The following is a 25308-nucleotide window of genomic DNA, read 5'->3' as shown; positions in this document are numbered from 1 at the left end:
TGCAAATGTCCCCAGTTAAAAAAAAATTGTTTTGTTTTTTTTTTTTTTCCTTAAGTAATGTCTATACCCAGCATGGGGCTCTAACTCAGGATGCCTCAAGGGTCAAGAGTTGCGTGCTCCACGACTGAGCCAGCCAGGTGCCCCAGGGCCCCCAATTTTTATGTATGTATGTATGTATGTATGTATTTACTTCTTTATGAGAGAGAGGGAGAGAGACGGGCAAAGAGAAAGAGTGAGAATCCCAAGCAGGCTCTGCTCTATCAGGGCGGAGTCCAGTGCAGGGCTTGAACCATGAGCTCATGACCTGAACCAAAATCAAGAGTTGGACGCTTAACCAACTGAGCCACCCAGTCGCCCCAGGGCCCCTAATTTTTTTAAAGGAAATTAATTTGGTTATATATTTTCTAATGTCTTGGTGCAATCATCAGGGAGAAAAGCGTCTTCTTGGACCTCCTCACACTTTTTGTAAGGGTTAAGGTTGTGTTTATTTGTTTTTAAGATTCATTTATTTTTATTTATTTTTATTTTTTTTAATGTTTATTTATTTTTGAGACAGAGACAGAGCATGAACGGGGGAGGGTCAGAGAGAGAGGGAGACACAGAATCTGAAGCAGGCTCCAGGCTCTGAGCTGTCAGCACAGAGCCTGACGCAGGGCCTGAACTCACCGTGAGATCATGACCTGAGCCGAAGTTGGACGCTCAACCAGCTGAGCCACCCAGGCGCCCCTGTTTATTTTTTTAAAGATTTATTTATTTAGAGAGAGAGAAAACAAGTGGGGATGGTGCAGAGAGAGAGAGAGAGAGAGAGAGAGAGAGAATCCCAAGCAAGTTCTGTGCTGTCAACACAGAGCCCGACTCGGGCCCGATCCCACAAACTGTGAAATCATGACCTGAGCTGAAATCAAGAGTCCGACACTTAACTGACAGACCCACCCAGGCGCCCCTGGTCAATTTCTACTGCATCTGAGATGACAGGTGCCTCTGGCCTCTTCTCCCCATTGCTCCCGGAGAGAATTCCAGTTTCCAGTCCCCTGGGATGGTCCCCAATGTCATGCAGGGCAGGCCTCTCACGGGATGTCCCTGATCTGCAGCTGTGCCTTAGCAGGCCAAGCTCTGCCCGTCGGTTGTCGCCCTGCTCCCTGCTGCTGCAGCTCTCTGGTCTCCAGCAGGAAAGAAAAGGGTTGGGGGTGTGGAATGGGCTGGGAGCAGGTGGGGAGCTCCAGCCTAGGCCCAGACCTTGGGTTCGGGGCCCGGTCCCTTTCACAGGCTTTGTGACCCTGGATGAGTCACAGAACCTCTCCAAGCCCCAGTTCCTGCATTTATAAAGTGAGAAGCATGGGACTAACTTCAGAGAGTGGTCTCAAGGCCTAAGTCGCCTCACCAAAGGGCACAAGAAATAGTAACAGTTTTCTCCTGGGCAGTTTCTGTGCTTTGTACCTTGCATGATATCTCATTTTAAAGCAGTTGCTTCCCAGGGCCAAAAATACATTATTCTAGCAGCTTCTGGAATACCTGGGCACTTTAGAGTCTGAAGAGGAAGGCCTGGAGCTGAGGCATTACATCACAGAAAATGGCTATGTTCCTTTGGAACAATTTTGCCCGGGAAAGAACCAGCCACGTCAACTGGCCACTAGATGTCAGCATTGTGCCACGTTGTGGAACAAGGCGGGTCTTACTGCGGTGATCCGCCCCGTCACCTTAACCCTGGGGTTACTAGCCTCTGGGTTCTAGGCACCCCGCTTGGGTTAGGTCTCAGCTGCGCTCAGAGGTAGGTGCGGTTCCGCCATCTCCTACGTGAGGGAACAAGGTCGCCGAGGGGAGAGAACTTTGCCTGAGGTTAGCCTGCCAGGAAGTGGTAAGAGTCCAGTGTCCGCAGGCTGGCGTCGGAGTCTGCACCCTCACCAGAAATAAGAGAGGGACATTTGTCCCTGGATCCTTTTCAGCTGCATCAAATAGGGTACAAGGAATACTTAGCTCAATAACAGTCCTCATTTATTCCCCCTATAAATGCGCTACAAATTGCTGGTTCAAAAATCAGTCTCCGGGGCGCCTGGGTGGCTCAGTCGGTTGAGCATCCGACTCTTGACATAAGCTCAGGTTATGATCCCAGGGTCGTGGGATTGAGCCACGCGTCAGGCTCTGCACCGAGCGTGGAGCCTGCTTAAAATTCTCTCCCTCGGGACATCTGGGTGGTTAAGCATCCGACTTCAGTTCAGGTCATGACCTCACGGCTCGTGAGTTCGAGCCCCGCGTCGGGCTCTGTCCTGACAGCTCAGAGCCTGGAGCCCGCTTCGGATTCTGTCTCCCTCTCTCTCTCTGCCCTTCCCTCACTAACACTCTCTCTCAAAAATAAATAAACATTAAAAAAATTGTCTTTCCCTCTTCCCCTCCCCCCCCCCAAGGAGGAAAAAAAATCAATTTCCATTAGCTGTAGTATAGGTTCTATAAGCTCATGAGGTCAGGACTTTTCATCTTCTCTCACCACTGACACACGGTCCTGTCACAGTGCTTGGCACATAGTGGGTATACTGTAAGTATGCCAGTGGCCGAGTGAATAAGTGAACGGTACGCTTCGAGCCTTAAGAGCTTAATGGTTAATTGCCCGGATTCCGGCAGCAGCTTGCCATTGTTCCAGTTCAGGTGCTTCAGGACTTACGCGACCTTGGACAAGTTACTTAACCATCCAGGAACTTCATTTGTGAATTGGGGCTGACGGTAGTACCTGCTTCGGGGGGTGTTGTATTATAAAACTGCCTGGCACACACTCAGTTATTACTTTCCAGTATGTGCCGTGTATACGGCGTGAGAACTCAGGAACACTAGCAAGTAGGGCCAGAGTTCCTAACTTCGTATAACCAACCGTCTTTTTCAAAAGAAGCGTATGTGGCAGATTATATTCGCTCAAAACATAGAGCCAGTATCTCCTGACCCTTGTGTTCCTCCAGAACACTGCCGCCTCGCCATTAAGAGGTGGACTCTAGGGGCACCTGTGTGGCTCAGTCAGTCAAGTGTCCAACTCTTGGTTTCGGTGTCAGGTCACAAGCTAAGGGTTTGTGGGTTCGAGCCCCACGTCGGGTTCCATGCTGTCAGCACGGAACCTGTTTGGGATTCTCTGCCTCCCTCTCTCTCTGCTTCTCCCCTGCTCATGTGCACTCTCTTTCTCTCTCAAAGTAAACATTAAAAAAAAGGTAGAGTCTAGCCCTCCACCCATTGAATTTGGGGTGTTTATGACTTGCTTGTAACTGATACAATGGGGCTGAAATAACGCCCTGTGGCATCCATGGCTAGGTCTTACAAGGCAATCCAGCGTCTGCTTTGTTAGCGGGAACATTCCTCACTTTTGGAGCCCTGCACTCCCACGTGAGAAGTTAGCCCAGCCCGAGGCTGCCGTGAAGCGGGGCAGCCGACGGCCATGCGGTGAGGCCACAAGTAGCTTTTTCAGCCCTAGCTGAGGTCCCAGCCAGCAGCCAGCATCGGCCACCGGATGCGTGAAGAGGACGGTCACCTCCAAGTGATCCCAGCCGTGGCCACCAGCTGTCTTTTTGCTGAGGTCCAGATGTTGTGGAGGAGAGATGAGCTATACCCCCTGTGCCCTTCCAGTTCCTAACCTAGCCCACAGGATTAGGGTAGTAACGATGGTTATATTACTCCCACTGAGTTTAGGGTAGTTCCAGTAGTAACTGGAACAACATATAGGATTCCTAGACAGTGAACACATATGTGCCAACATCCATACTAAACACGGTACACACATCTACACCCACCCTGGAGACTTCTCTACACCTCCTAAAGGGATGGGCTCCACATCTACCTCAACGAATGTGCAACACTTGTCAATCGCCTGCCTAAAGTCTCTTTGCTGAGAAACCCTGTCCCCTCCCTTATCTGATCCATACACCTTTCTAGCCACCCAACCCCTTTGTGTCCCAAGTAAAGCAGAAGTTGTGGCTGAAGTCATTAATAGGCCTACAATCTCTGCCCAGGGAGGCCCTTTGCTAGAATAGCCACCAGACTGTCCCTGCGTGGTCCGGGGACAGAACCCCCTGTGCGACCAGCTCCATCACTTTCGGAATTGTGGACTGCCTCACCTTCCACGGGAGCTGGGTAATAGTGAACCCACAAACAGTATTTCCCTATGCGGCGGGCACTGATTTCATCCTCAGAAGAGCTCGGTGAGGTGGGTATTGTCATCACCTCTTTTGTGTGAATGGAAAACTACGTGGGTACAGAGGTTGAGACACGTGTGGGGCAACAGTGAGTTCGTGGTGGGGCTGGGATTTGGGCCCGGGCTCCCACCCAGTAAGCTGGGCTGCCCTTCCTAGAGCTAAGAGTTTTTACTGATACGTTTTTCAAGTAGGTCATGGGATGGAAAATTCAAAAAGCATGAAAGCATATATAGTAAAAAGTCCCCCCCGCCCCCCAAGGACCTAGGCAAAGGACTGATGTATTCTTTGACAGTAAAAACTTCCTTTTGTTATGCCTTGTGTGCCAGGTACCGTGCCAAGGACTTTGTATAATCTCATTTATCATCCCACTAGTTGCATCTTTATTATTATTGTTTGTTTTAGCGTGCAAGTGAGGGAGAGGGGTAGAGGGAGAGAGAGAGAGAATCTTACGCAGCTGAGCATCGAGCACGACACAGGGCTCGATCCCACGACCCTGGGATCATGACCTGAGCCTAAATCAAGAGTTGGACGTGCAACCGAGTTACCCAGGCACCCCGGGAAGTAGTTTTTAACTATGAAGAAATGTGAAGTCAGAGTTTAAAGAACTTACCTGTGGGGACAACGCCAGTTAGTAGAGCGAGGGCGTATGTGCTCAGGTATCCTGACTGCACTGACGCCCCTCCTCCCGCGCTCCAGCACGGCTCCGTGGTCGAGTGGCCAGGGTGGCCTCAGCTGGGAGCTAGTGAGAAACACACAGCATGGAGGGGCGCCTGGGTGGCTCAGCCGGTTAAGCGTCCGACTCTTGATTTCAGCTTAGGCGATGATCTCATGGTTCCTGAGTTCAAGCCCCACATCGGGCTCTGTGCTGGCAGTGCAGAGCCTGCTTGGGATTCTCTCTCTCTCTGCTCCCTCCCTGCTTGTGCTTGCTTTCTCTCTCTCTCAAAACTAGACATTAAAAAACAAAAGAAATGCACAGCATGGGGCCGCCCCCCAGCACCCCTCTCCTGCTGAATCAGAAGCTGCCCTTTTTTTCAAGATCCACCCCCGGGGGTGGGGGCTCACAGTTTGAGAAGCTCCACTGGCCTGGACGATGTTTGTCGTGACCTACACCCCCCCTCCCCCCCTCCCGCCATGCAGCACACAGAGAAGCCCCACCAGGAACCTTCTGAGGACTGGTCTGCAGAGTGAACTCACTCCTGGGTGCTGAGAAATAAATCTGGTTTCTAACGCACAGAAATCCCTCTGCTTCGGGGACAGACACACCCAGAAGTGGTAATAATGCCACGTATAGGTGATTATGTGCCAAGCATATAATCTTGGTCTGTTCTTGCTCTGCAAATGCTCAAAATAGCCTTAAGGAGACAGGTACTACCATCCTGTTTTACAGATGAGAAAACTGAGGGCAGAGACAGAAAATAGTTGGCCTGGACTTCCACAGCTAGCCAGTGAAGGGGCCTGGAGCTGAGGCTTCCGCTTCCAGGCGGTGAGCAGGGGCTTGTGTTCTGTCAGATGGCGTCACTAGTATTTCAAGCACTCTTCTGGACAGTCCAGCTTTCCTTTCCTTTCCTTCTGGCCCTAAACCTCCCACGCCTCGCTAGTGCTTCTCTCTGAAGGCACTCGCTCTCCATTCTAGAAGCACAAGTGGCCATAGTTCACCTGAGAAAAGCTGCACTGAGTGATTCATGTCCCTTAAAAAAGAACCCTGTCATGGGCAGTGACTCAGCACCTCTTATATTTAAAGGTGTGATCAGGGAGGGGGGACAGTCTCGCTGCGTACTCACAGCCAGGCTGAGTCTCAAAAGTGGAACATTTCATGAAAAGGACCGCCTCCCGTGTCAGCCCCTGCCTGTCTCCGCGCTTTTCTGGGAGAGGTCAGAGCTGAGATTATAGACACCAGCTGTCAAAACAGGGAAACTCTGGCTCTATTCTAGGATCCTCTCAGGACTTTCTGAAGCATTCCACAGAATTCTTTCTGGAGTTAAGCTGCTGGAATAAAACAATTACACTGGCCCCAGGCCACAGAACTGTCAGTAAGAATTTGCTGGCAGGATTTTTTTTCTCGAGTAAAGAAGATAAAGTAAAAAGGTCTCATTCAGGGGGCAGGCTTAGGTCGCCAGAAGTCCCACCCCAAACCCAGGGCCTGCTTAGGGACAAACAGAAAGAGGTGGGGCACACTGAGCCCACCCTGTCATTTAAGTGGAGTTTCCTAAAACATCTGGGATGAAGTGACAAAAGCCATGAAGACTGTACCCGTGAGCGGCCAGGGCCCAGCGCCCAACCCGAGGAAACGTTCGCACCCCCTGCACCCTCAGCCCCCGATCGCCTCCTGGTCCTTCCCCGAGTTAATCATTACCCTAACTTTGGTCTGTTGCTTATATTACAGTCTTTCTTTAAAGGAAACGGAGAGGAAACCGTAAACGAGGCTGGAAGGAAACAAACGGAGTCAATTGTGAGGAAACCGACTGCAGATCTTTCTGCCAAGGGGGATAATGGCTCCGTGTGGCAGGTGAGGCTACCGGAGAGTCTGGAGATGAAGCACAGCTAGAATGTATCTTTTATTAAGTAGAGAAAGCTGGGAATTCCACTACGTGATACAAAGGTTCCAGTTTGAGCGGACTCCACTTCCCATCTACGTGCGCCTCTAGCCGGGCAGAGTGCGCTGCCTCCCCGACCACAGGTGCCACGTGGAGCTGATTCACGCTACCGCGTACGTGGTCCCCTCCGGGTCGCCCCGAGGGGCGGGGGCCGAGGGCATGGCGGGTCTCAAAGAGCTACGTTACAAGTAAACTCATGCCGACTTTTTCAGGAGTCCCTTGTGAGACTTTATTTTAAAAGGTCTGCGCAGCGGGCTGTGGGGCAGAGGGCTGCGTAAGCGGTGTCGTGTGGCCAAGTGGAATGTCCCAATCTGTGGAATCGTGGCGGGTGACCAGTCCGGTCAGGCATTGTAGGAAGAGGACGACACGCTGCCACCGTGGCCTGTCCAATTGGTGTGGACAAACCGTCCGGGGTTGGCTAAGAGTTCGTAAGTGTGAGCCCCGAAGTAATCCCGCTGAGCCTGGAAAACAAGGAATTGGACGGGTTGGGATAACACGGGGACACGGACCCTTGAGCCGTGTCGGTGTTTACCACCTGCTCCGAAAGCTCACCTGGATAAGGTTGGCGGGCAGCGTCTCGTGTCTGTAGCCGTCGTAGAAGGAGAGGGCGGTGGTGAAGCAGGGCATGGGGATGCCCGCCCGGACACCGGTGCTCACCGTCCGCCGCCAGGAGTCCTGAGCCAGAAAGAGCCGAAGACTCGGGGTCAGCCCCCAGAGAGGAGAACGGGCTGCGTTTGAAAGGACAACGCTCACGGGCATCGATGCTGGTGAGGGAAACACAAAGCCCGGTGAGGCAGAATTCCCACACCGCCCAGCTCTGGGCCACCTACCTGGCAGTTTTCAACAGCAGACTTAAAAAAGTCATCCAGTAGTAGATTCTGAAGGTGTGGGTTCCGATCGAATGCGTCTTTTATCTTTCCTAGGAACACGCTGAAACAAGCAAGAGGAAAGAAACCAATGAAACTTCACCTCCGCGCGCTCAATGCCTGCCAGAAGGCAGGGAAGGAAGCCGGAAGCTGGTACATCCGCCCGCGAGGTACAGAGTTACTCTCCTTATCCCTTCAAGCCGGCTGTTTGCTCAGTGAGAACAGAGCCCACATCCCACGAGGCAAGGCCAGAGGGCATGACCGTCCTCCCAGAACCAGTTTAAAGGGAGTAGGGTAGACAGTCTAGTTAGAACAGCCGACCCCGTCCTGTCGCCAGCGAGGGGACTGGCCACGCACATCCTAGGGAAACCGTCCCCAGGTGCAGAGGCCGCGACTCCCGGCACGGTGCCGCGGCGCGTCCCCGCACTTACCTCCTGATGATGCAGCCCCCCCTCCACATCAGGGCGATGCCACCGTAGTTGAGGGTCCAGCCGAATTCCGTGGCGGCTTGTCTCAGCAGCATAAAGCCTTGCGCGTACGAGATGATCTTGGAAGCATACAGGGCCTACGGAACGACGGACCCGTCAGAGCTACGGTTAGCCACGTCCACCCCACGGGCAGGGCCGGGCCTGGCGCGGACAGCGGTGTCAGGACGGGGCTGGACTCTGCTGCCCCCACCCGGGGCCTCCCACGTCTCCACGGGCCGCTCCCACCCCCACTGCCGCCCAAGGCGCCAACCACAACCACTGCCAGGGAGCGGGCCCCACCTTCTGAATGTCCTCCAGGAATGATTTCTTATCACCTTCAAACTGGATCTTTTGGGGACCCTTCAGCTTTTGGCTGGCTTGAACCCTCTCGTCCTTCAGAGATGATAAGCACCGAGCAAAAACTGCCTCTCCTACGTGGGAGAGAGGATAACGTTACCGAAGTTCACACGTAAAACTGGACAGAAAAGAGTACACGTAAGCCCGAGAAGTTGAGGAAAAAATAGAAATGGAGCCGGAAGTCTCAGTCTTGGGCCACAAAATCTAACATGGCTCAGAAAGAACTTTTTTTTTTAAGTTTATTTACTGAGAGAGAGAGAGGGAGCGTGCACAGAGGAGGGGCAGAGAGAGAGAGAGAGAGAGAGAGAGAATCCCAAGCAGGCTCTGCCCTGTCAGCAAAGAGCCCAACTCAGGGCTTGATTCCAGGAACCGTGAGATCACGACCTGAGCCAAAACCAAGACTCGGATGCTTGACCAACTGAGCTACCCAGATGCCCCAGGAAGAACGTTTATACAAAACTCTAGACAGCTGACTTGGAAACTAAAACTCCACAGACAAGTCAATCTTCCAACATAATGAGGCATCAACCACAAAAATCAACATGCAACTCAACGGGGAGCTTTGCAGAAAAAGCGAGGCGGTAAAGCCACCATGATTCACAATTACTCTGTTGGTCCCCAAGTCAAATTTCAATTTCAATTGAGAGGACTTTAATTTTTAAATGCTCATCAAAGACTCTACTTTAAAAGCACTCGCTACCCCTCAAAAACTAGTGAATAACAGGCAGCCTCAGCATTTGGTGGGAGGCTCGACTGTGGCGGCATTGCCTGCACACGGGGGGTGGTGTGAAACCACTAGAACACTGAGGTAACCTGGACTCACCCCTCAAAACACTCCATTTCTATTTGTGAAAATGTAGTTTCCAGTACATCTATAATCACCACAACTTTGTTTCACTGGACTAAAAACCATTTTAGAAAGGTATTTTCATATCAAGACATTTAGTATCTTCAAGAACTAACCCTTATAAAAGACTACTTGCTCAACTGACAAGGTCTTTTTTTTTTTTAATGTTTATTCATTTTTGAGACGGGGGGAAGGGGCAGAGAGAGAAAGAGAGAGAGAGAGAGAGAGAGAGAGAGATACAGAATCAGAAGCAGCTCCAAGCTCTAAGTGGTCAGCACAGGGCCCGACGCGGGGCTCGAACCCATGAACTGCGAGATCCTGACCTGGGCGGAAGTCAGACACTTCACCGACTGAGCCAACCGGGTGCCCCTCAACTGACAAGTTCTCTAATTAGAAGAATTCCTCTAGCCATTCCTTTCCCCGCAGACAAAAATGAAGTAAACTCTCTGGGGACCAACAAAGGGCTTTGTTTTTGAGGAAAGGGTGCCAGCCACACACACTCGAGAACGGCGGGTAGTCCTTCTGTCCCCGGGCAGCCCCCTGGCCTGCACACACCCAATGACTCGGCACAAGCAGGAGGAAGTGTCTGTGCAAGGCCGCTGGCACCGGGAGGCCAGTGTGGCGCAAGCCCTCGGCGTTACTCAAGGCTCAGCCCGAAGACTTACTTCCCCGAAAGTTCAGCAGACACACACGGTGCCCATCCGGGGATTAAGCCTGGCCTGCCTCTGCCGGGTGGAAGGGGTACACCGTCTCTCAAACAAGAGAGTGGGATCCTTTCTGAGCCCGCAATACTCTCCCATTTGGGTCGGTGATGACTACACTGTTCCCAGCTCTTGTCCCCTCGGTCCCCAGCCCAGGCAACACTCAGATTTGCTAAACCTCGGCCACTTCCTTCTGCTTGGCCTGCTTCTCCTTACGGTGTCTCACGGCCCCAGCTCACTGTCACCAAGGAGCCATAATTAATCAGGAAATCAGAAGGAGGGAGAGGGCCAGGGAGGGAAAGACAACCTTTAACCGGAAGGGTGAGGAGGAAACTGTGTTTTATTGGAAAGGGAGCCGTTCTGCCATCAGCAAAGATCAGCCTTTCATTACACACACTAGACCCCTTGTTTTATTCTTTTCTTAAATTAGTTTGTTGGGTTTTTAAAAGGACACCTTTTAAAAGGTGCTGTCTGGGCACCCCGTTCTCCTTTTTCACTCTTGCCAGAAATGTAGCTATTTTATTCTGAAAGGACCAACTTGTGGTTTTATTAATCCTCATCATTTGTTCTCGATTTCTGCTTTCTATGATTTCCTTCGCCCTGTATCTTTTTGAGTTTGAGGCTTAGCTCACGGCTATAAGACAAACAACACGCACGGAAAGGATACACACCAGTGGTCAGGACAGTGGCTTTCTTCTACAAGAAGGGCAAGGAACTTAGGACAAGAATGTTAAAGGACTTGAAATGTGTAGGCAGTATTTTATTTTTAAAATATCGGGGGGGGGGACCTCAGCAAAATATTAATAAATGCTGAGTACATAAGCTTATGTTATTCTGTGAACTTTTGTATGAAAAACTTCATTACAGTGATCTGACCCATTAGAAAGTCATGGAGGTCACCGACTACAGTTCAATCACTGAGACAAAAACTATCCCAGGGGCACCTGGGTGGCTCAGTCGGTTAAGCCTCTGGCTCTTGATTTCGGCTCAGGTCATGATCTCCTGGTTCATGGGTACGAGCCTCACGTCAGGCTCTGCGCTGAGAGTGCGAGCCTGCTTCGGATTCTCTCTGTCCCTCCCCTACTCATGCTCTCTTTCTCTCTCTCTCAAAATAAATAAATAAACTTAAAAAAAAAAAAAAAAAAAAGCTATCCCAAAGGTCAAACTGGAGAAGAAAGCCAAGAATTTCCAAATGTATCTCAAAGTCCATAAGACTGAGAGGAGGTTACCGGGAAGAGACTGAGCAATGTCAGCCTCGCACACCAGAAGAGCAGAAAGCGCTCTGGAGGCTGACGAGGGCTGCACACATTCTCCCAAGACCCGCTCCTTAGCTGCCAGTCTACACCAATTCTCCGGGAGGACGTCAAGAGCAAAACAATGAGATAAAAGGCTCCAGGTGAAGCGGCACCTTACCGATGAGGGTGACAGGAACGCCGTACTCCAGGGCTGAGATGGCAGTCCACTTCCCTGTGCCCTTCTGCCCCGCGCTGTCCCTGATCTTCGGCAGCAGGTGTTTGCCGTCGCTGTCTTGGAACTTGAGGATGTTGGCCGTGATTTCAATCAGGAACGAGTCGAGCTCGGTCTTATTCCATTCCTCAAATGCCTAGTGCAGGACGTGAGAGGAAACACTGTGAGAGAAACCAGGGCCGCACGGGAGAAGCCCCCTTAACCGGCTCACTGCTTTCCTCTGCGAACGCTCACCGACGCTCACGATTTGCTCAGCACGTGAGGCCAACAGGCTCTAAGTATGTGCCTGAACGCTGCTCCCCGAGCTGAGCTCTCTGCGCCCCAGGAGGCAGTTGTGTCTATTTCCACCCGGTTATGCTGACGTCCGATTGCCAGCACAGCTCTTTCCCCCGAGGCAAGTGCCCCTCGCCCCACACCATCGCCTCCTCAGAGGCCTTCCCCGCTCCCCTGATCTATATCTACCCCTTACAACAGTTTCCTCCTCTTTGTAACAGGTGCCACCAGCAGGCTTCATCTATTTATTTATTTTCATGTTTTTGAGAGAGAGAGAGAGAGAGGGAAAGAGAGCACACATGCGTGAGCAGGGAAGGGGCAGAGAAAGAGACAGAGAATCCCAAGCAGGCCCCGTGTTGCCAGCACAGAGCCTGATGTGGGGCTCGATCCCATGAACCGTGAGATCATGACCTGAGTCAAAGTGGGCCACTTAACTGACTGAGCCACCCAGGTGCCACACCCCTGAGTTTTCTATGGTCTATGCAATTATTATTGTGTCTTCCCAGCTCCATGCAGGATAGCGCCTTTGTGGGTTTTTTTTCACTGTCACATCCCCGGTGTTTAGAACAGTTCCTAGCGCGGACAGAAGCACTTCTATGTATTCGTTGAACACATGTATTAAGTTTGAAGTAAACCAATTAAATATGAACACGACAAAAAAAGCACTATTTCTTTGAGAACTAAGATTGTTTTGGGGGTGCCTGGGTGGCTCAGTCGGTAAAGCAGAGTGGGAATGACACCGTTAAACATCAGGAGGGAAAACCGTACAAAATCTGGAAGGACTCTGCAGTGCGGACCTCACAAGTGTCTCTAAATCACGCTCCACTCGAAGTGACTGGAACTAGAAATTCTGGATGAGAAAGGACTACGATGCGAGCCGGGAGAGCCACATTTAGAGAATAGGGCGGGAATGGCGATGAGTGTGCTCTCCCGTATTTTCAGTTAAAAGAAGTGTTTGCCTCGTCAACGATGCTGAAGAGAACAGAGGACTGAGGCTTACCTTGAAACGTATTTGTAAAAGATCAAACCGACGGAGGGCTGGCCAGATAATCGACACGGCAAGCGCAGTGTAACGCTAAGCAAAGAATCAGGGTGGTGTGCCCACAAGAGCTCACCACCGAATTCTTTCAGCTTTGCTGTATGTTTGCACATCTTCATAATAAAATATCGGGGTGGGGGCGGGGGGGGTTACGTTTCCCCACTCTGGCTAACTTTTTTGACTAACTGCCAAACAGCCAGTCCCAACCTGACCAGAAAAGCAAGCTTCTCGGGGTGCCCGGCTGGCTTCGTCAGTGGAGTGTGCGACTCTTGATCTTGCGGTTTTGCGTTTAAGCCCCACCTTGGGTGTAGAGATTACTTTAAAAATAAAATCTTTAAAAAAAAAAAAAAAAAGAGGGGCACCTGGGTGACTCAGTCGGTTAAGCATCCGACTCGGTATCAGCTCAGGTTATGATCTCACGGTTCGCGAGATCGAGCCCTGCATCTGGCCCCATGCACTTGCTCTCTTGCTCTCTCTCTCTAAAAATAAGCTTAAAAAAAAAAGGGTCAGTAAACGGTGGGAATGGTTACCACCAAGATCCCCTGGGGACGTCCGGCTCAGTGACGAGCTCTCCCATCTTATAGCTTCCCTCCCACCGGGCTGAGTCCATCCTGCCAGCGGCACGACCGCGGGAAGGAGGAGCAGGAAGGCTTTACTGGAGCCAGCAAGTCCCTTCTCTGAGCAGGCCCGCCTGCCGCACCCGCAGCAGGGCCCGGGACTCACCTTCGCCATCTCGTCGTGCCCCATGTCCAGCACATCTTTCATCAGGTGGTAGGCCTCACAGATGAGCTGCATGTCCCCGTACTCTATCCCGTTGTGCACCATCTTCACGAAGTGTCCCGCTCCTTCATCCCCCACCTGTTAGAGGGACGGGCACCAGGAGGCCTCAGAGACGGCCCCAGAGGAATGGCCCAGAAAAGCCCACATCAAATTCTTTCGCCAGGCTCCCTCCCCAGACAAGGAACGACAGCGATGAAGCAAATATCTGTAGTTTTTTTAAAATTAAGAATCACTACGGAGCAACTCAATACAAGCTTCAATCCAGCCCCGTGTTGCTTCAAACTCACTCTAAATTCATTCTAGATTCTTCCACACCTTTCAACTCACTGCCGGCACCCCCAGCCCTTTACCTGCATTTCCCACCTTCCCTTGTTACTCAGGGCCCCTCGCCCCCAGCCCTGGCCACAAGTCAAAGACCTCCTCCTCCTCCTCCTCCTGAGGTCACCATGCTCCTGGTGACCGGGGGTTACAGTAAGTCAGCTAATTAAATCCCTTGTACTTTTAAAAACACATAAGTGTGTTGTAGGTGTTTCCAGTAGCTACCAAGGGGTAAAGTGACCTTAGATCCTAGGTCTGGCCCTCCACCTCCTAAGCCCAGAAATGTGTCCTCACCAGGGTCTCACGGTTGACAAAAAACACTGATTTCTAACAAAGCTGGCAAGATGTATATAGTCAGAGTCCCAGTTTATGAATTGAGGGTGAGAAACTTAACTATGGATCTTAGTAGCTACAAGTGTGAGTCCGTCCGGCCGGCACACTCTGTCCCTGCAGACAAGCTACGGGGGAAGCCAAATAATCTGCAAATGGTGTAGTGGGCGGGGACTCAGAACAAAGTTAGTGTCGGGGTCAGTACTCAGGGGCATCGGGCTCTGAGGTCAGGTGCATCCGTCTCCACGACAGGCACCTACCTGCGGCTGGACCCAGTGTTTGCTGGACCTGAGCACGCTCTATCCTGGCTGTCACCGCCGGGATCCGTACTGCTGACGTTTAGAGAGACCTCCACGGTCTGAGTCTCCACTGGTGACCTGCCTCCTGCTGACTGTGACACTTTCTGTGGCTGCTAAGGAGCGTGATGAGTAACATCTTACTTCACCCCATCCTGGCTGTGACTTCACAAGTGAACTAAGGAGTGCCTGCTTTTAGGATCTAACCCAGTTCTTTCAGTATCCCGAGACAAAGCCTTGAGGCTGCGGAAAGACTCAATCAAGACACCTCAGGGCCAGTATCTGTATCTGTAGATACGCTTAGGACAGAATTCTTGATGCTTCTATCCTAAGCGTATCTACAAAGAAGTGACTGTCGCTGCACTTGTACTGTAGTAACTGACTGTCAAGGCGTTAAGAGGTCCCTTCCCAGTCCTTCATACTAAGGAGAAAATCATCAGCCCTCCAAATCCAGCCCAGCCTCTCTACCCTAAGCAGACAGTGACCACTGGTGAAAATGTACAGACCAGTGTGGGTGCTACAGTTGAAGTCACCGGGCGTGGTCAGGCCCCCCCCCCCCCCCCCCCCCCCCCATTCTTCATATGCCTCAGTCCTCGGTTCATCTCCACCCTTTACCTCCCTGGGATGAAATAAAACTAACAAAGGGGATTAGGAGCTAAAGAGACCTTAGCGACCAGCCAGCCCACCCCCCACGTTTTACAGACAAGAACACTGAAGCCCACGGAATTTTCTGACTCGCTCATGATCACCCAGTTAATGGAGAGCCAGAATTACGGCTCAGGTCTCCCAGCCTCGCGGTACGGACTGAGGCTGCGGGAGGGATAAAACTTATTCCAGTAGCGACACAAAATGCCGGAAGAGAGGTCTGTATGAACGAGCCTGGGTGGGCCTCCCTCCCATTTCGTGAAGGCAAGAGGCCATAGTGTGCTCTGTTCAAGCACAGGGCACCTGCATCCCAAGCTACAGGTACGAGATTTTCCACGGCCGGGGCCAGGATATCTGACAGCACCAGCCAGTCAGTCCTCTTCCACGTGGGCAGACAAGGGTCCCTTTGGATTCTGACATCTTCGTCATTTTCCTGAAGCCACACAGCTAAAACAAACCTCACTTCCCCTCATCCTTGCTGTGCCTTCTTAAAGAACCCGGCTCTCAGATGAATCGAGGAGGGCTGTTTGTAACATCAGCCTCAAGGCCCTGAATGTTCAGTTAAGATGCAAGGACACGTAACGCAGGAAAGCATCTTAGGCCTCAGCTGTGCTAGCGACTTCGTGACCTCACATCTGAGCCGCTTGTTGCCACCACGGGCGTCCTGGCTCTGTGCACTTTGCGACACCTGTGCCCATGTTACCAGCAGGCTTGAAAGAGTAGCCAGAACTTGCCCAGTCGCAGCACGGTTCCCCAGTTCCTACTTTTGCAGCGATGCCTTGGAAGATTGTCTTGATGTGGGGCCTGTGGAAAGGAACCGTGTAGTTTAGCTACTGAAAAGAGAGGGGTTGAGATCTCAAGATACTCAAGGACTATCGCCACCCCCCCCCAATTCTGTTCAAATGGAGAGGCTGAATGGGAGGTGGAAAAAAGTAACGAACGTGCCAGAAGTGCCCAGGGAAACCTGTCAGAGGCTGCGGGCTCTGTGATTAGAGCAGACAGACGGACAGACAGAAAGGCCAGAGGAAGCATCAAAGCATCAGGAGAAATTTCTTCTGCACAATCAAAAGAAGCTGTGGTTCCAAACGGCGGGCCACAGGGATGTTCCTGTAGAGAGCCCTTCTCCCAGCCCGGGTGCGTGTGGTCAGATACAGCCCGGCTCTGCCTGGTGGAACCGCGCAGGACTTCGCGGGGCTGCGCCCACTACTATTCAGAGAAAAACCGGGTGTTCTTCATTCCTTCTGCTGCTCCTGTACGAGGACAGGTTACCTCACGGGGCTTCTCGCCTATGTTCTCCTCACTATTGACCACTAAAGGCTCCTTCACAAGAAGTGTTTGGCAAAGACACAGAACTGACGGGGTCGCAAAGCTAACGCTTAGGATTAGGGCTAAGACAGTGACATGCGGAGCTTGAGAACTCTCCTGATCTCATGGGGAGCACGTCAGGTCACAGCGTCACCTGCACCTCTGCCAGACCGGTGCGAGGAAATGCACGGCACCTGTGCATATCAAATACTTTCCTGTGTCATGTCTGCGTGTCTAGCCTGCCGGGCTGTTACCCCCACGTAAATGTTCATAAGCTTCTCAGAAGCAGGAAGACTTCTATCTACTTCCAGATGTAACTTACTTAAAAGAATCCCCGAACTTGGGGCGCCTGAGTGGCTCAGTCACTTAAGTGACCAACTCCAGCTCAGGTCATGATCTCATGGTTCGTGGGTTCAAGCCCCGAAATGGGCTCTGTGCTGACGGCTCAGAGACTGGAGCCTGGAGTCTGCTTCAGATTCTGTGTCTCCCTCTCTCTCTGCCCCTCCCCAACTTGCACTCTGTCTCTCTCTCAAAAAAATAAAGAAAACATTGCCAAAAAAAATTTTTGTTTTAATTAAAAAAAGAATCTCCAAACTTACTCCTCAGAGAGGTAACAGAAAGAATAACTTTCCCCAGGAAAACCCTTCACCTCTGGGAATTAGGTTTGAACGTGTTTTCTTTAACACCTGACCTAACTGTAGCATATTTGGAAGTCAAATTCATTCAGAAAAGATTGGTACCTTGTCGGGCCTCCCTGAAAAGGATCCTCCTTTTCTGTTTGCTTCTGTTCTGCTCAGCTATCTCCCTCTGTCTGGCTCTCTCTCTCTGCGGTCTGAACAGCAGGCGGAGTTGCCCTCAGTCAACGGCAGGTGGGATTATCCCTTCCATCTGTTTGTGTTGGTTCTCTCTCCGCTCACCCCCCACCCTTACGCCTCATGCACCCCTTCTTTCATATCTCCAACACACCTCCCCTTCTATGGCCAACGCCTCCTCTTATATGCAGCACAGCAAACAGTGTAAAATGTGTTTTTGCCCCAAATCAAATAAAAAACGTCTACCTCGCTTTCCCAGGGGCGAAATAGGCTCTGTCAGATTTTTCCATTACCCACAATTATTAAATACACAGCTATCTTAGAACTGTACGTCACTTACAGAGGCAGACCTTACTTCTAAGTCCAGACAGTGCACAGGACGCTATGCGAACAGCTTCCTTAAAGCCTCTGAACTCTGTAAGCCTATTTAGAATTTCTGTATCAGTCTTGGAGGGAGTAACCGAAGAAAACAGGCAAAGGAGAATATGCACGTGTATGATGTCAAAGCAGCAGAGTGGATAAAAGAAACCTTTCTAGCATCTCTGACACTCAGGCACCTCGGAGGTCAGAGTGCCAGAAGTGTCCCCAGCTCACCCTTCTCCCAGCTCGGGCCTCCCCTGTGCCAAAGTGGGGCACCTTCGATACTCACCAGGCTTCTTTGTCCCCTCCTGGCATAAGTGAGGGGCCATAGCGGGCCCCTTCCTCTCCGCCACTGACTCCGCTCCCCACAAACAGGATTCCCTTGGCCTTGAGGGTTCGACATCGTCTCTACAGGAGAGAAAATTAATTTCATTATGCTTCCATAAAGTTCTCTCCCAATGAATGAGACGAGGTATCAGACACGTATGGAGAGCCCACGCTGGACATGAAATGACCCAAGGATCCAAGAATAACCTGATCATTCAAGAAATTTAATCCCCTCAGTTTGGGAGTTAGAAAAAAAAATATCCAGGGTGCCTGGCTGGCTCAGTAAAGCATGTGACTCTTGATCTCAGGATCGTGAGTTTGATCCCTATGTCATGTGCAGAGATTACTTTAAAAAAAAAAAAAAAATCCACAGAAGTCTAATGTTTATTTTTAAGAGAGAGAGAGAGAGAGAGCGAGAGAGCGTGCGTGCATGCAAGCGGGGGAAGGGCAGAGAGAGGGAGACACAGAATCTGAAGCAGGTTCCAGGCTCTGAGCTATCAGCACAGCTGACCCACAAATAGTGAGACCATGATCTGAGCGGAAGTCAGACATCCAACCAACTGAGCCACCCAGACGCCCCTCCACAGAAGTTTAAAATAGCTATCTGGGTGCCTGGGTAGCTCAGTCAGTTAAGTGTCCCGACTCTTGATTTCAGCTCAGGTCATGATTTCAGTCTGTGGGATCGAGCCCCACATCCGGCTCTGTGCTGACAGCAAGGAGCCTGCTTGGAATTCTCTCCCTCTCTCTGTCCCCCCCTCAAAATAAATAATAAACATTAAAAAAATAATAATAAAATAATAAAATAAAACAAAACAAAATAAAATAAATAGCTATCCTTCCCCCAAATGGAAATAATGAAGCCAAACATACATTCTCATTTTACTAGAAGATCCAGTTACCGTAAGACTCAATCAGGAGTTTAATACAGGGCGTCTGGGTGGCTCAATCGGTTAAGCATCTGACTGCGGCTCAGGTCATGATCTCAAAGTTTGTGAGTTCAAGCCCGGCATCAAGCTCTCTGCTGTCAGCTTGGGATTCTCTGTCCCCCTCTCTCTGTCCCTCCCCCACTCACACACTCTCTCTCTCTCTCTCTCTCTCTCTCTCTCTCTCTCTCTCTCAAATAAAACACTTTAAAAAATGATACAAAAGAGTTTAATACAAATACGACTTCCCTGACTCAGCACTTCAGATCCTCCAGAGACTCCTTCTAGCATATGAGGCCAGTAAAGACGTGGTTCTCGGGGCACCTGGGTGACTCGGTTGGTAGAGCATCCAACTTCCACTCAGGTGATGATCTCGCGTTTCATGGGTTCAAGTCCCAAATCGGACTCACCGCTCTCAGTGCAAAGCCGGCTTCAGATCCTCTTGTCCCCCTCTCTCCCTGCCCCTTCCCTGCTATCTCTCTCAAATAAAACATTAAAAAAAAAAGGACGTGGTTCTCAACCACATTGCACACCGACTGACATACCATGGGCTGGTGGCACAGCAGGAAAGAGCTAAGCATGAACTCTCAGCCTGCTGTATCCAAGCAAAAGTCATCCTTTTGAGTTACATGTATGACGGAGGAGGCCTCATTCCATCAGGTATGTCTTAGCAGAAACAAAGGCCAAGAACTGCAACGTCAGCACCAAGCCCCAGAGTCAGCACTACAGAAGGACAGTCCATGCTTTTATCACATGTACAGTGCTGATACTTTTTTCTAGAATGTTCCCAGAACCAGGAAGAATTTAGACTAGAGAATACTTACTGTGGTATCCCTGTATTCAGAATTTCCTCCATCAATGATGATGTCACCAGTGTCCAACAATGGTACCTGTAACCAGACACTAGCATTAAGGTGAGCCAAAGAAATGAAAGACAAAAACAGAATGTACCTCGAGCAATTAATACAAACAAGAATTTATCCCAAATAAATCCAGTCTAAAAGCGTATGTTGTCTCATTTTCAAAAATCCTCTCCGTGGCTATGGCTGGAGCCTACACGAAAGGTTAGGGCTAGCAACCCAGTCAGACCTCCCCACAACTAAGATGGTTCTCTTTAAAATTTGACAACAACCAGGGGCGCCTGGGTGGCTCAGTCGGTTAAGCGTCCGACTTCAGCTCAGGTCACGCTCTCACGGTCCGGGAGTTCGAGCCCCGCGTCGGGCTCTGGGCCGATGGCTCAGAACCTGGGGCCTGCTGCGGATTCTGTGTGTGTCTCTCTTTCCGCCCCTCCCCTGCTCATGCTCTGTTTCTCTCTGTGTCAAAAAGAAATAAAAACATTAAAAAAAAAGAGAAATAGGGGCACCTGGGTGGCTCAGTCGGTTAAGCGTCCGACTTCGGCTCAGGTCATGATCTCACAGTCTGTGAATTCGAGCCACGCGTCGGGCTCTGTGCTGACCGCTCAGAGCCTGGAGCCTGCTTCTGTTTCTGTGTCTCCCTCTCTCTCTGCCCCTCCCCCATTCATGCTCTGTCTCTGTCTCAAAAATAAATAAACGTTAAAAAAAAAAATTTTAAATTTGACAACAACCAAAACCTACTTGAAAGATTTTGTATTTCCAGTGCGTGCCCCTGGCTTCGTTTACATTCGCAAACACTGGGAACAGGACTCGTTCTGAAGGATTACATCACGTCCTATAAAATCTCTGCACAGGGCATGGGGCGCCTGGGTGGCGCAGTCGGTTAAGCGTCCGACTTCAGCCAGGTCACGATCTCGCGGTCCGTGAGTTCGAGCCCCGCGTCGGGCTCTGGGCTGATGGCTCAGAGCCTGGAGCCTGTTTCTGATTCTGTGTCTCCCTCTCTCTCTGCCCCTCCCCCGTTCATGCTCTGTCTCTCTCTGTCCCAAAAATAAAATAAAACGTTGAAAAAAAAAAGTATTAAAAAAAAAAAATCTCTGCACAGGGCAGAGTGGGGGTCCAGTGAACAGACATCAGGTGGTTTGGTGCCTGAGTGAGATGATCAGCCCCGTCTGGAGACGGCGGGAGGAGACCGGGCCTCGAACTAGCACATCTTCCTACAGAACACAACTGGGCTGGCTTGGTCATTTATCATTCGGTCCACACCCCCCCACACACCCACAGGGCTTCAGTGGACCTCACTTCGTATTTTCTTACGTTGAAGAGTAAGCTACCACTTTCCAATCCGTTCTGTCGCTAATCGTGACCAGCTTAGCATCTTGCTACACAAAAAGCTTGCTATGTCCTTCCCTTATCGCAGTGTTCTTCCTTTCTAGGTCACTTTTGTCTTTCGTGGTAGCACGCTGGTTACAAACCCCTCTCCCCGTGGAGACGCCCCCACTGTTAACACTGCTCCCGGAGAAAAGGAACGTTCACCCCTTGCCTGTGTTTCCCGGCACTACATTTCTCACCGAGAAACGTTTCTTCCAGACAGCTAATGCCTCGGGTTTTTTTCAGAACCCGAGAACCTGTTACCGTAGAATCGTTTAGGAGTAGCTTCGTAAGTTATTTCCACGGGTGCCCCTTCATCCATATGTTGCGTGTGGTTTTGCGTTTCGTTGTTAGAGGAAATAGCACCCCGAGGCTGCAGGGCACTGGCCGTGAGCTTGTCTCCACGGGCTGTCGGTGAGGTATGTTGAGGGAAGGGGCCCCAGAGGTGCCCCAGAAACAGCTCACAGCTACAGTGCCTCAACCAAATGCTGCCGGGCACACTCCCAGGGGAAAAGGCTGTTGTCCCCATCAGCTCCTCCTCTCCCACAGTCATCCCAGTGGGTGGGTGGCCATCAGCCCTTCTGTGAGGGGACAGACCCACCATCCCCTGATGACGCACAGCAGGGGAAAGTCTAAAGGGATCAGACTATAATTGTTACAGAACAAGGGTTAGCACCTACACAAAACACTCCCTCCTTGGCTGATAATCAGGGCCAGAAGTGTAACAGAGGCCTGCCTCCCAGAGGCCCTCTCTGGGACACTTGGCATCGGGTCACCCATCTGCCCCAGCACGGCCATTCCCGCCCTAACACATTTTTTTTTCTTGCAAAAAAGATACACTTGCTAGAGCCAACAAATCATTGAGAAATAAGTACCCAGTATGTAGTTCCCAGGATTCCCTAAGGGGACCTCATCGTTTATATGAAGCGATACAACACTTTAAGTGTCGAGAAAAATGGGAAACCGACTTCTAAATTTCAGACACTAAGGTTTATTAGCGAATAGCACTAAACACGCATAACACCACGACCAAAACTGTGTTTCTGAATACCAAAGAGACCAAGACTAGGGTTTGTGTCCCCACTGTTAATGAATTCTTATGGCAACGTCTCTCGTCTCTCGGTGGCCTCAGAATCTCATGCCTAAGGAATCATTACCACCTGAGGATGTGCTGTTAACTTAAATTAATGCCAAGTTGACGAACGCTGAGACATGGACGCAGTTTTGTTTGAACTGAGCAGTTCCTATCCAGAAATTGAAAAAGAAAAAAAAAATCTCTTAAGTAGAAAAGCGAGATCTACTCACAGTCCGTGGGTTCGAGCCCCACATCGGGCTCTGTGCTGACAGCTCGGACCCCGGAGCCTGTTTCTGATTCTGTGTCTCCCTCTCTCTCTGACCCTCCCCTGTTCATGCTCTGTCCCTCTCTGTCTCAAAAATAAATAAACATTAAAAAAAAAAAATTTAGAAAAGCGAGATCTAGCTATGGGAAGAGACAAGTTGCCCCGCTAGTAGCAGCTGGGGGGCAGGGCTGGCCTCACCAGTTTTTCAATGAAATCATCAACGGCTTGGCCAGCCTTCACCAGCAGTATGATGCGCCGCGGTTTCTTCAGCTTGGAGACCATCTCCTCCAAGGAGCGTGCTCCGACCACCTTGGTTCCCTTTGCCTCGTTGGCCAAGAAATCGTCCACTTTGGAGACCGTCCTATTGAAAGCACAAACCTAGAAGGCCGAAAAGGTCTGATTAGGAGATTCAGGACACAGAAGACCTTCAGACCCTGGATTAAGTGAACCCCAAGGCACGGAACTGAATATAAGCAAAGGGTGACTGCCCGAGGCAAATCAGGCTAGAGTCTGTCACTAGCTGATAGAGACTCAATCAAGTCTAGGAACCGGCTGCTGCAAACTGCTATCTTTTGTACCGAAACCACTTTAGTGTTTATAACTATTTAAACTTTTCTCTCTCCCCTGGTTCTCATTAGGCAATAAAGGTAGAGTTCTATACATCCGGCCGGATTTCTCCTGCTTAACATCCGGTAAGTTTATCCAGGCTTACAGAACTGACATCTATTTTGCAAGACTGTCCTTCAGAGGATTGCGGAGCTGGCCCTCCCACACCGCATGTGACCTGGTGCTTCTCTTTCCCTTTGCAATAAACGTCCTAAGCAGCAACAGGGCATATACGAAGAGACCTAAGTTCCAGATTGTACAGGATCTTTGAAATCAGCCTCCGTGCACCAAGAACCCACAAGAGTGTGCCCTCCTGACTTACCACGAAGCCATGGTCATTCATGTTCAAAATTAAGTTCTGGCCCATGACAGCCAGTCCAATCAGTGCAATATCAGCTCTAAAAGACCGGGAAAAGGAACAAAGAAAAATGTGTCGGTTCCACTTTAATCCCTTCCAACTCAGGGGCCCAGAGTGTCCTAGCTTTTGCTATGAATACCTTGCCTTACCATTTCCTCTGTCCCCCTCCTCTCTTCTACCCCTGAGAACCCAGGCATGCGCCTCCAGGCCACCCTGCCCTCTGCCACTTCAAAGGACCTCAAGTTCTCTTGAGATCAACTAGACTTGCACGCAGGAGGGCATGCAATCTTTGCCGTGCTCACTGCGGGTGTCCCCGCTCCCACACGGGGGAGAAGCCCCTGCAGGCACAGCCGCCCACTGTCCAGCCTCTTCCCCTCCTGGCTCGGGCCCTGGCTGCCCTCGGCCATGCGGGTTCCCTCCTGCCCGGCCCTTTCTAGAAAGGGGGATCCGCCCGGCGCCGCCGCGAGGGGTAGAGGGCCCGGGCCCGAGGGGGCTGAGACCCTGAAGGTCCGAGGCTCCGGGCGCCACGAGGCCGTGCTCCGGCGACCCCCGGGGCCAAAGCGACTTCAGGCAGGTTCCGCCCTCCTCGCCGGCCCCCGTAAAGTTCCCCGGCGGTCCGCGACCCGTCACTCACTGGGCCATGGCGGCGGCGACGGACCGGGCAGGAGCGGACAGAACCAGAGAGCTGAGAGCGCGCGGAGCGGCGACCGAGGAGGAGTCCCGCTCCGCCTTCGGCCCCCAGGCTCTGGCCGCGGCCTTCCGGCGCCGACCAATCGGGAGGAAGGGGCGGAGCTGTGCCACCACGCCATTGGCCCTTCCCGGCGCCTGTTAGACCACCTGAGGCAAACAGGCCCGCCCACTTCTGGGGCCGGCTCAGGAGAGCGCAGAGCACATCGATGGCGACGCCAAAGCAGAAGGGGCGGGGTCGCCGGGGACTGGTACGAGCGCGCTGGGCGAGAGGCTCTGGGCGCCGGGACAGCAGGCTGGGAGCGGCGCGGGCATAAGTGGAGGGGGGGGAGGGGGGAGGGGAGGGGGCGCCTGGGACAGGCACAGGGAACCGGGCAGGGGGCGCCCGGGACTAGCACAAGGGGCCGGGAGGGGCGCAGGCACGAGTGGAGGGGTGCGGGGCACCTGAGACAGGCACTGGGGGCAGGGGGCGGGGGCACAAGTGAAGGCGGCGGGGGGCGCGAGCTGGCGGGCGCAAGGGACAGCGGAGCTGGCAGGGCGGGGGACGCCTGGGACTGGCACAGGGGGTGGGGCGAGGCGGGGGGCTCCGGGACAGGCACTAGCGACTGGGGGGGGGGGGGGCGCAAGCCGGGAGGCCCCGGGACCGAGGAGGGTGTCGGGCGCGCGGCGGGGTCGCCGGGGCTGGCGGAGGGGCGGCGGCGGGCGGCCCCACCCGGACCCGAGCAGAGGACGCTCGGGGCCGGGGCTCCGCTCGGTGGGAAGGGTGGCGGCTCACGTCGGGCCGTGCATTCCAGGGTCCCAGGCACTCGGACGCCTGTTGTCCGAGTGCCCCTCGCCCCTCCCATCGCGGCCGCGCACTGTGGGGTTCAACCCCGTCGGGGACCGAGGCTCGTTGCGGCCTGTGGGAGTAACGGGTGCCAGGAAATGTGGGACCCCACCCACGACCCTGCGCGGGGAGCGCGCAGCCCCAGTTGCAGGAAAAGCAGCGGGCGCAGAGCAGGCTGGGAACGAACTTGTTGCGGGGGTGATGGAGGTCGCGTCGTTGAACTTCCCGAACCCGCTGAGGAGCTGGAGGTGCCCCGCAGGCCTTCTCAGAAGCGCCCGGGTGCTCCAGGCATCTTCCTCTCCCAGCACTGAACCCTCCCGCCTCCTACAGCAGATGCTGCTGAACCAGGCTTGGCGCCTCCAGCACATTTAAGATTTTTTGTGTTTCCATGAATCC

The 25308-nt window shown here is 52.1% G+C and overlaps 1 protein-coding gene across 1 annotated transcript; it reads right to left on the bottom strand.

Moving 5' to 3' along the window:
• Positions 1 to 6697: 6697 nt before the first annotated feature.
• PGD (phosphogluconate dehydrogenase) lies at positions 6698 to 24171 on the bottom strand. Its single transcript, XM_043578549.1, has 13 exons — positions 24034 to 24171; positions 23364 to 23439; positions 22634 to 22813; positions 19698 to 19763; positions 17913 to 18031; positions 15881 to 15950; positions 13501 to 13635; positions 11412 to 11601; positions 8394 to 8524; positions 8058 to 8191; positions 7591 to 7690; positions 7313 to 7435; positions 6698 to 7221 (listed from the first exon to the last, which is right to left on the bottom strand). Exons 1-13 carry the CDS (start codon positions 24039 to 24041, stop codon positions 7102 to 7104), a joined length of 1452 nt encoding a protein of 483 aa, XP_043434484.1. The 5' UTR covers positions 24042 to 24171; the 3' UTR covers positions 6698 to 7101.
• Between the last annotated feature and the right edge of the window lie 1137 nt (positions 24172 to 25308).

The sequence above is a fragment of the Prionailurus bengalensis genome, chromosome C1 (assembly GCF_016509475.1).
Source record: "Prionailurus bengalensis isolate Pbe53 chromosome C1, Fcat_Pben_1.1_paternal_pri, whole genome shotgun sequence".
Classification (NCBI taxonomy): Eukaryota; Metazoa; Chordata; class Mammalia; order Carnivora; family Felidae; genus Prionailurus; species Prionailurus bengalensis.
Note: the sequence above shows the minus strand (reverse complement) of the source record. Positions and strands in the feature narration are given on the sequence as shown.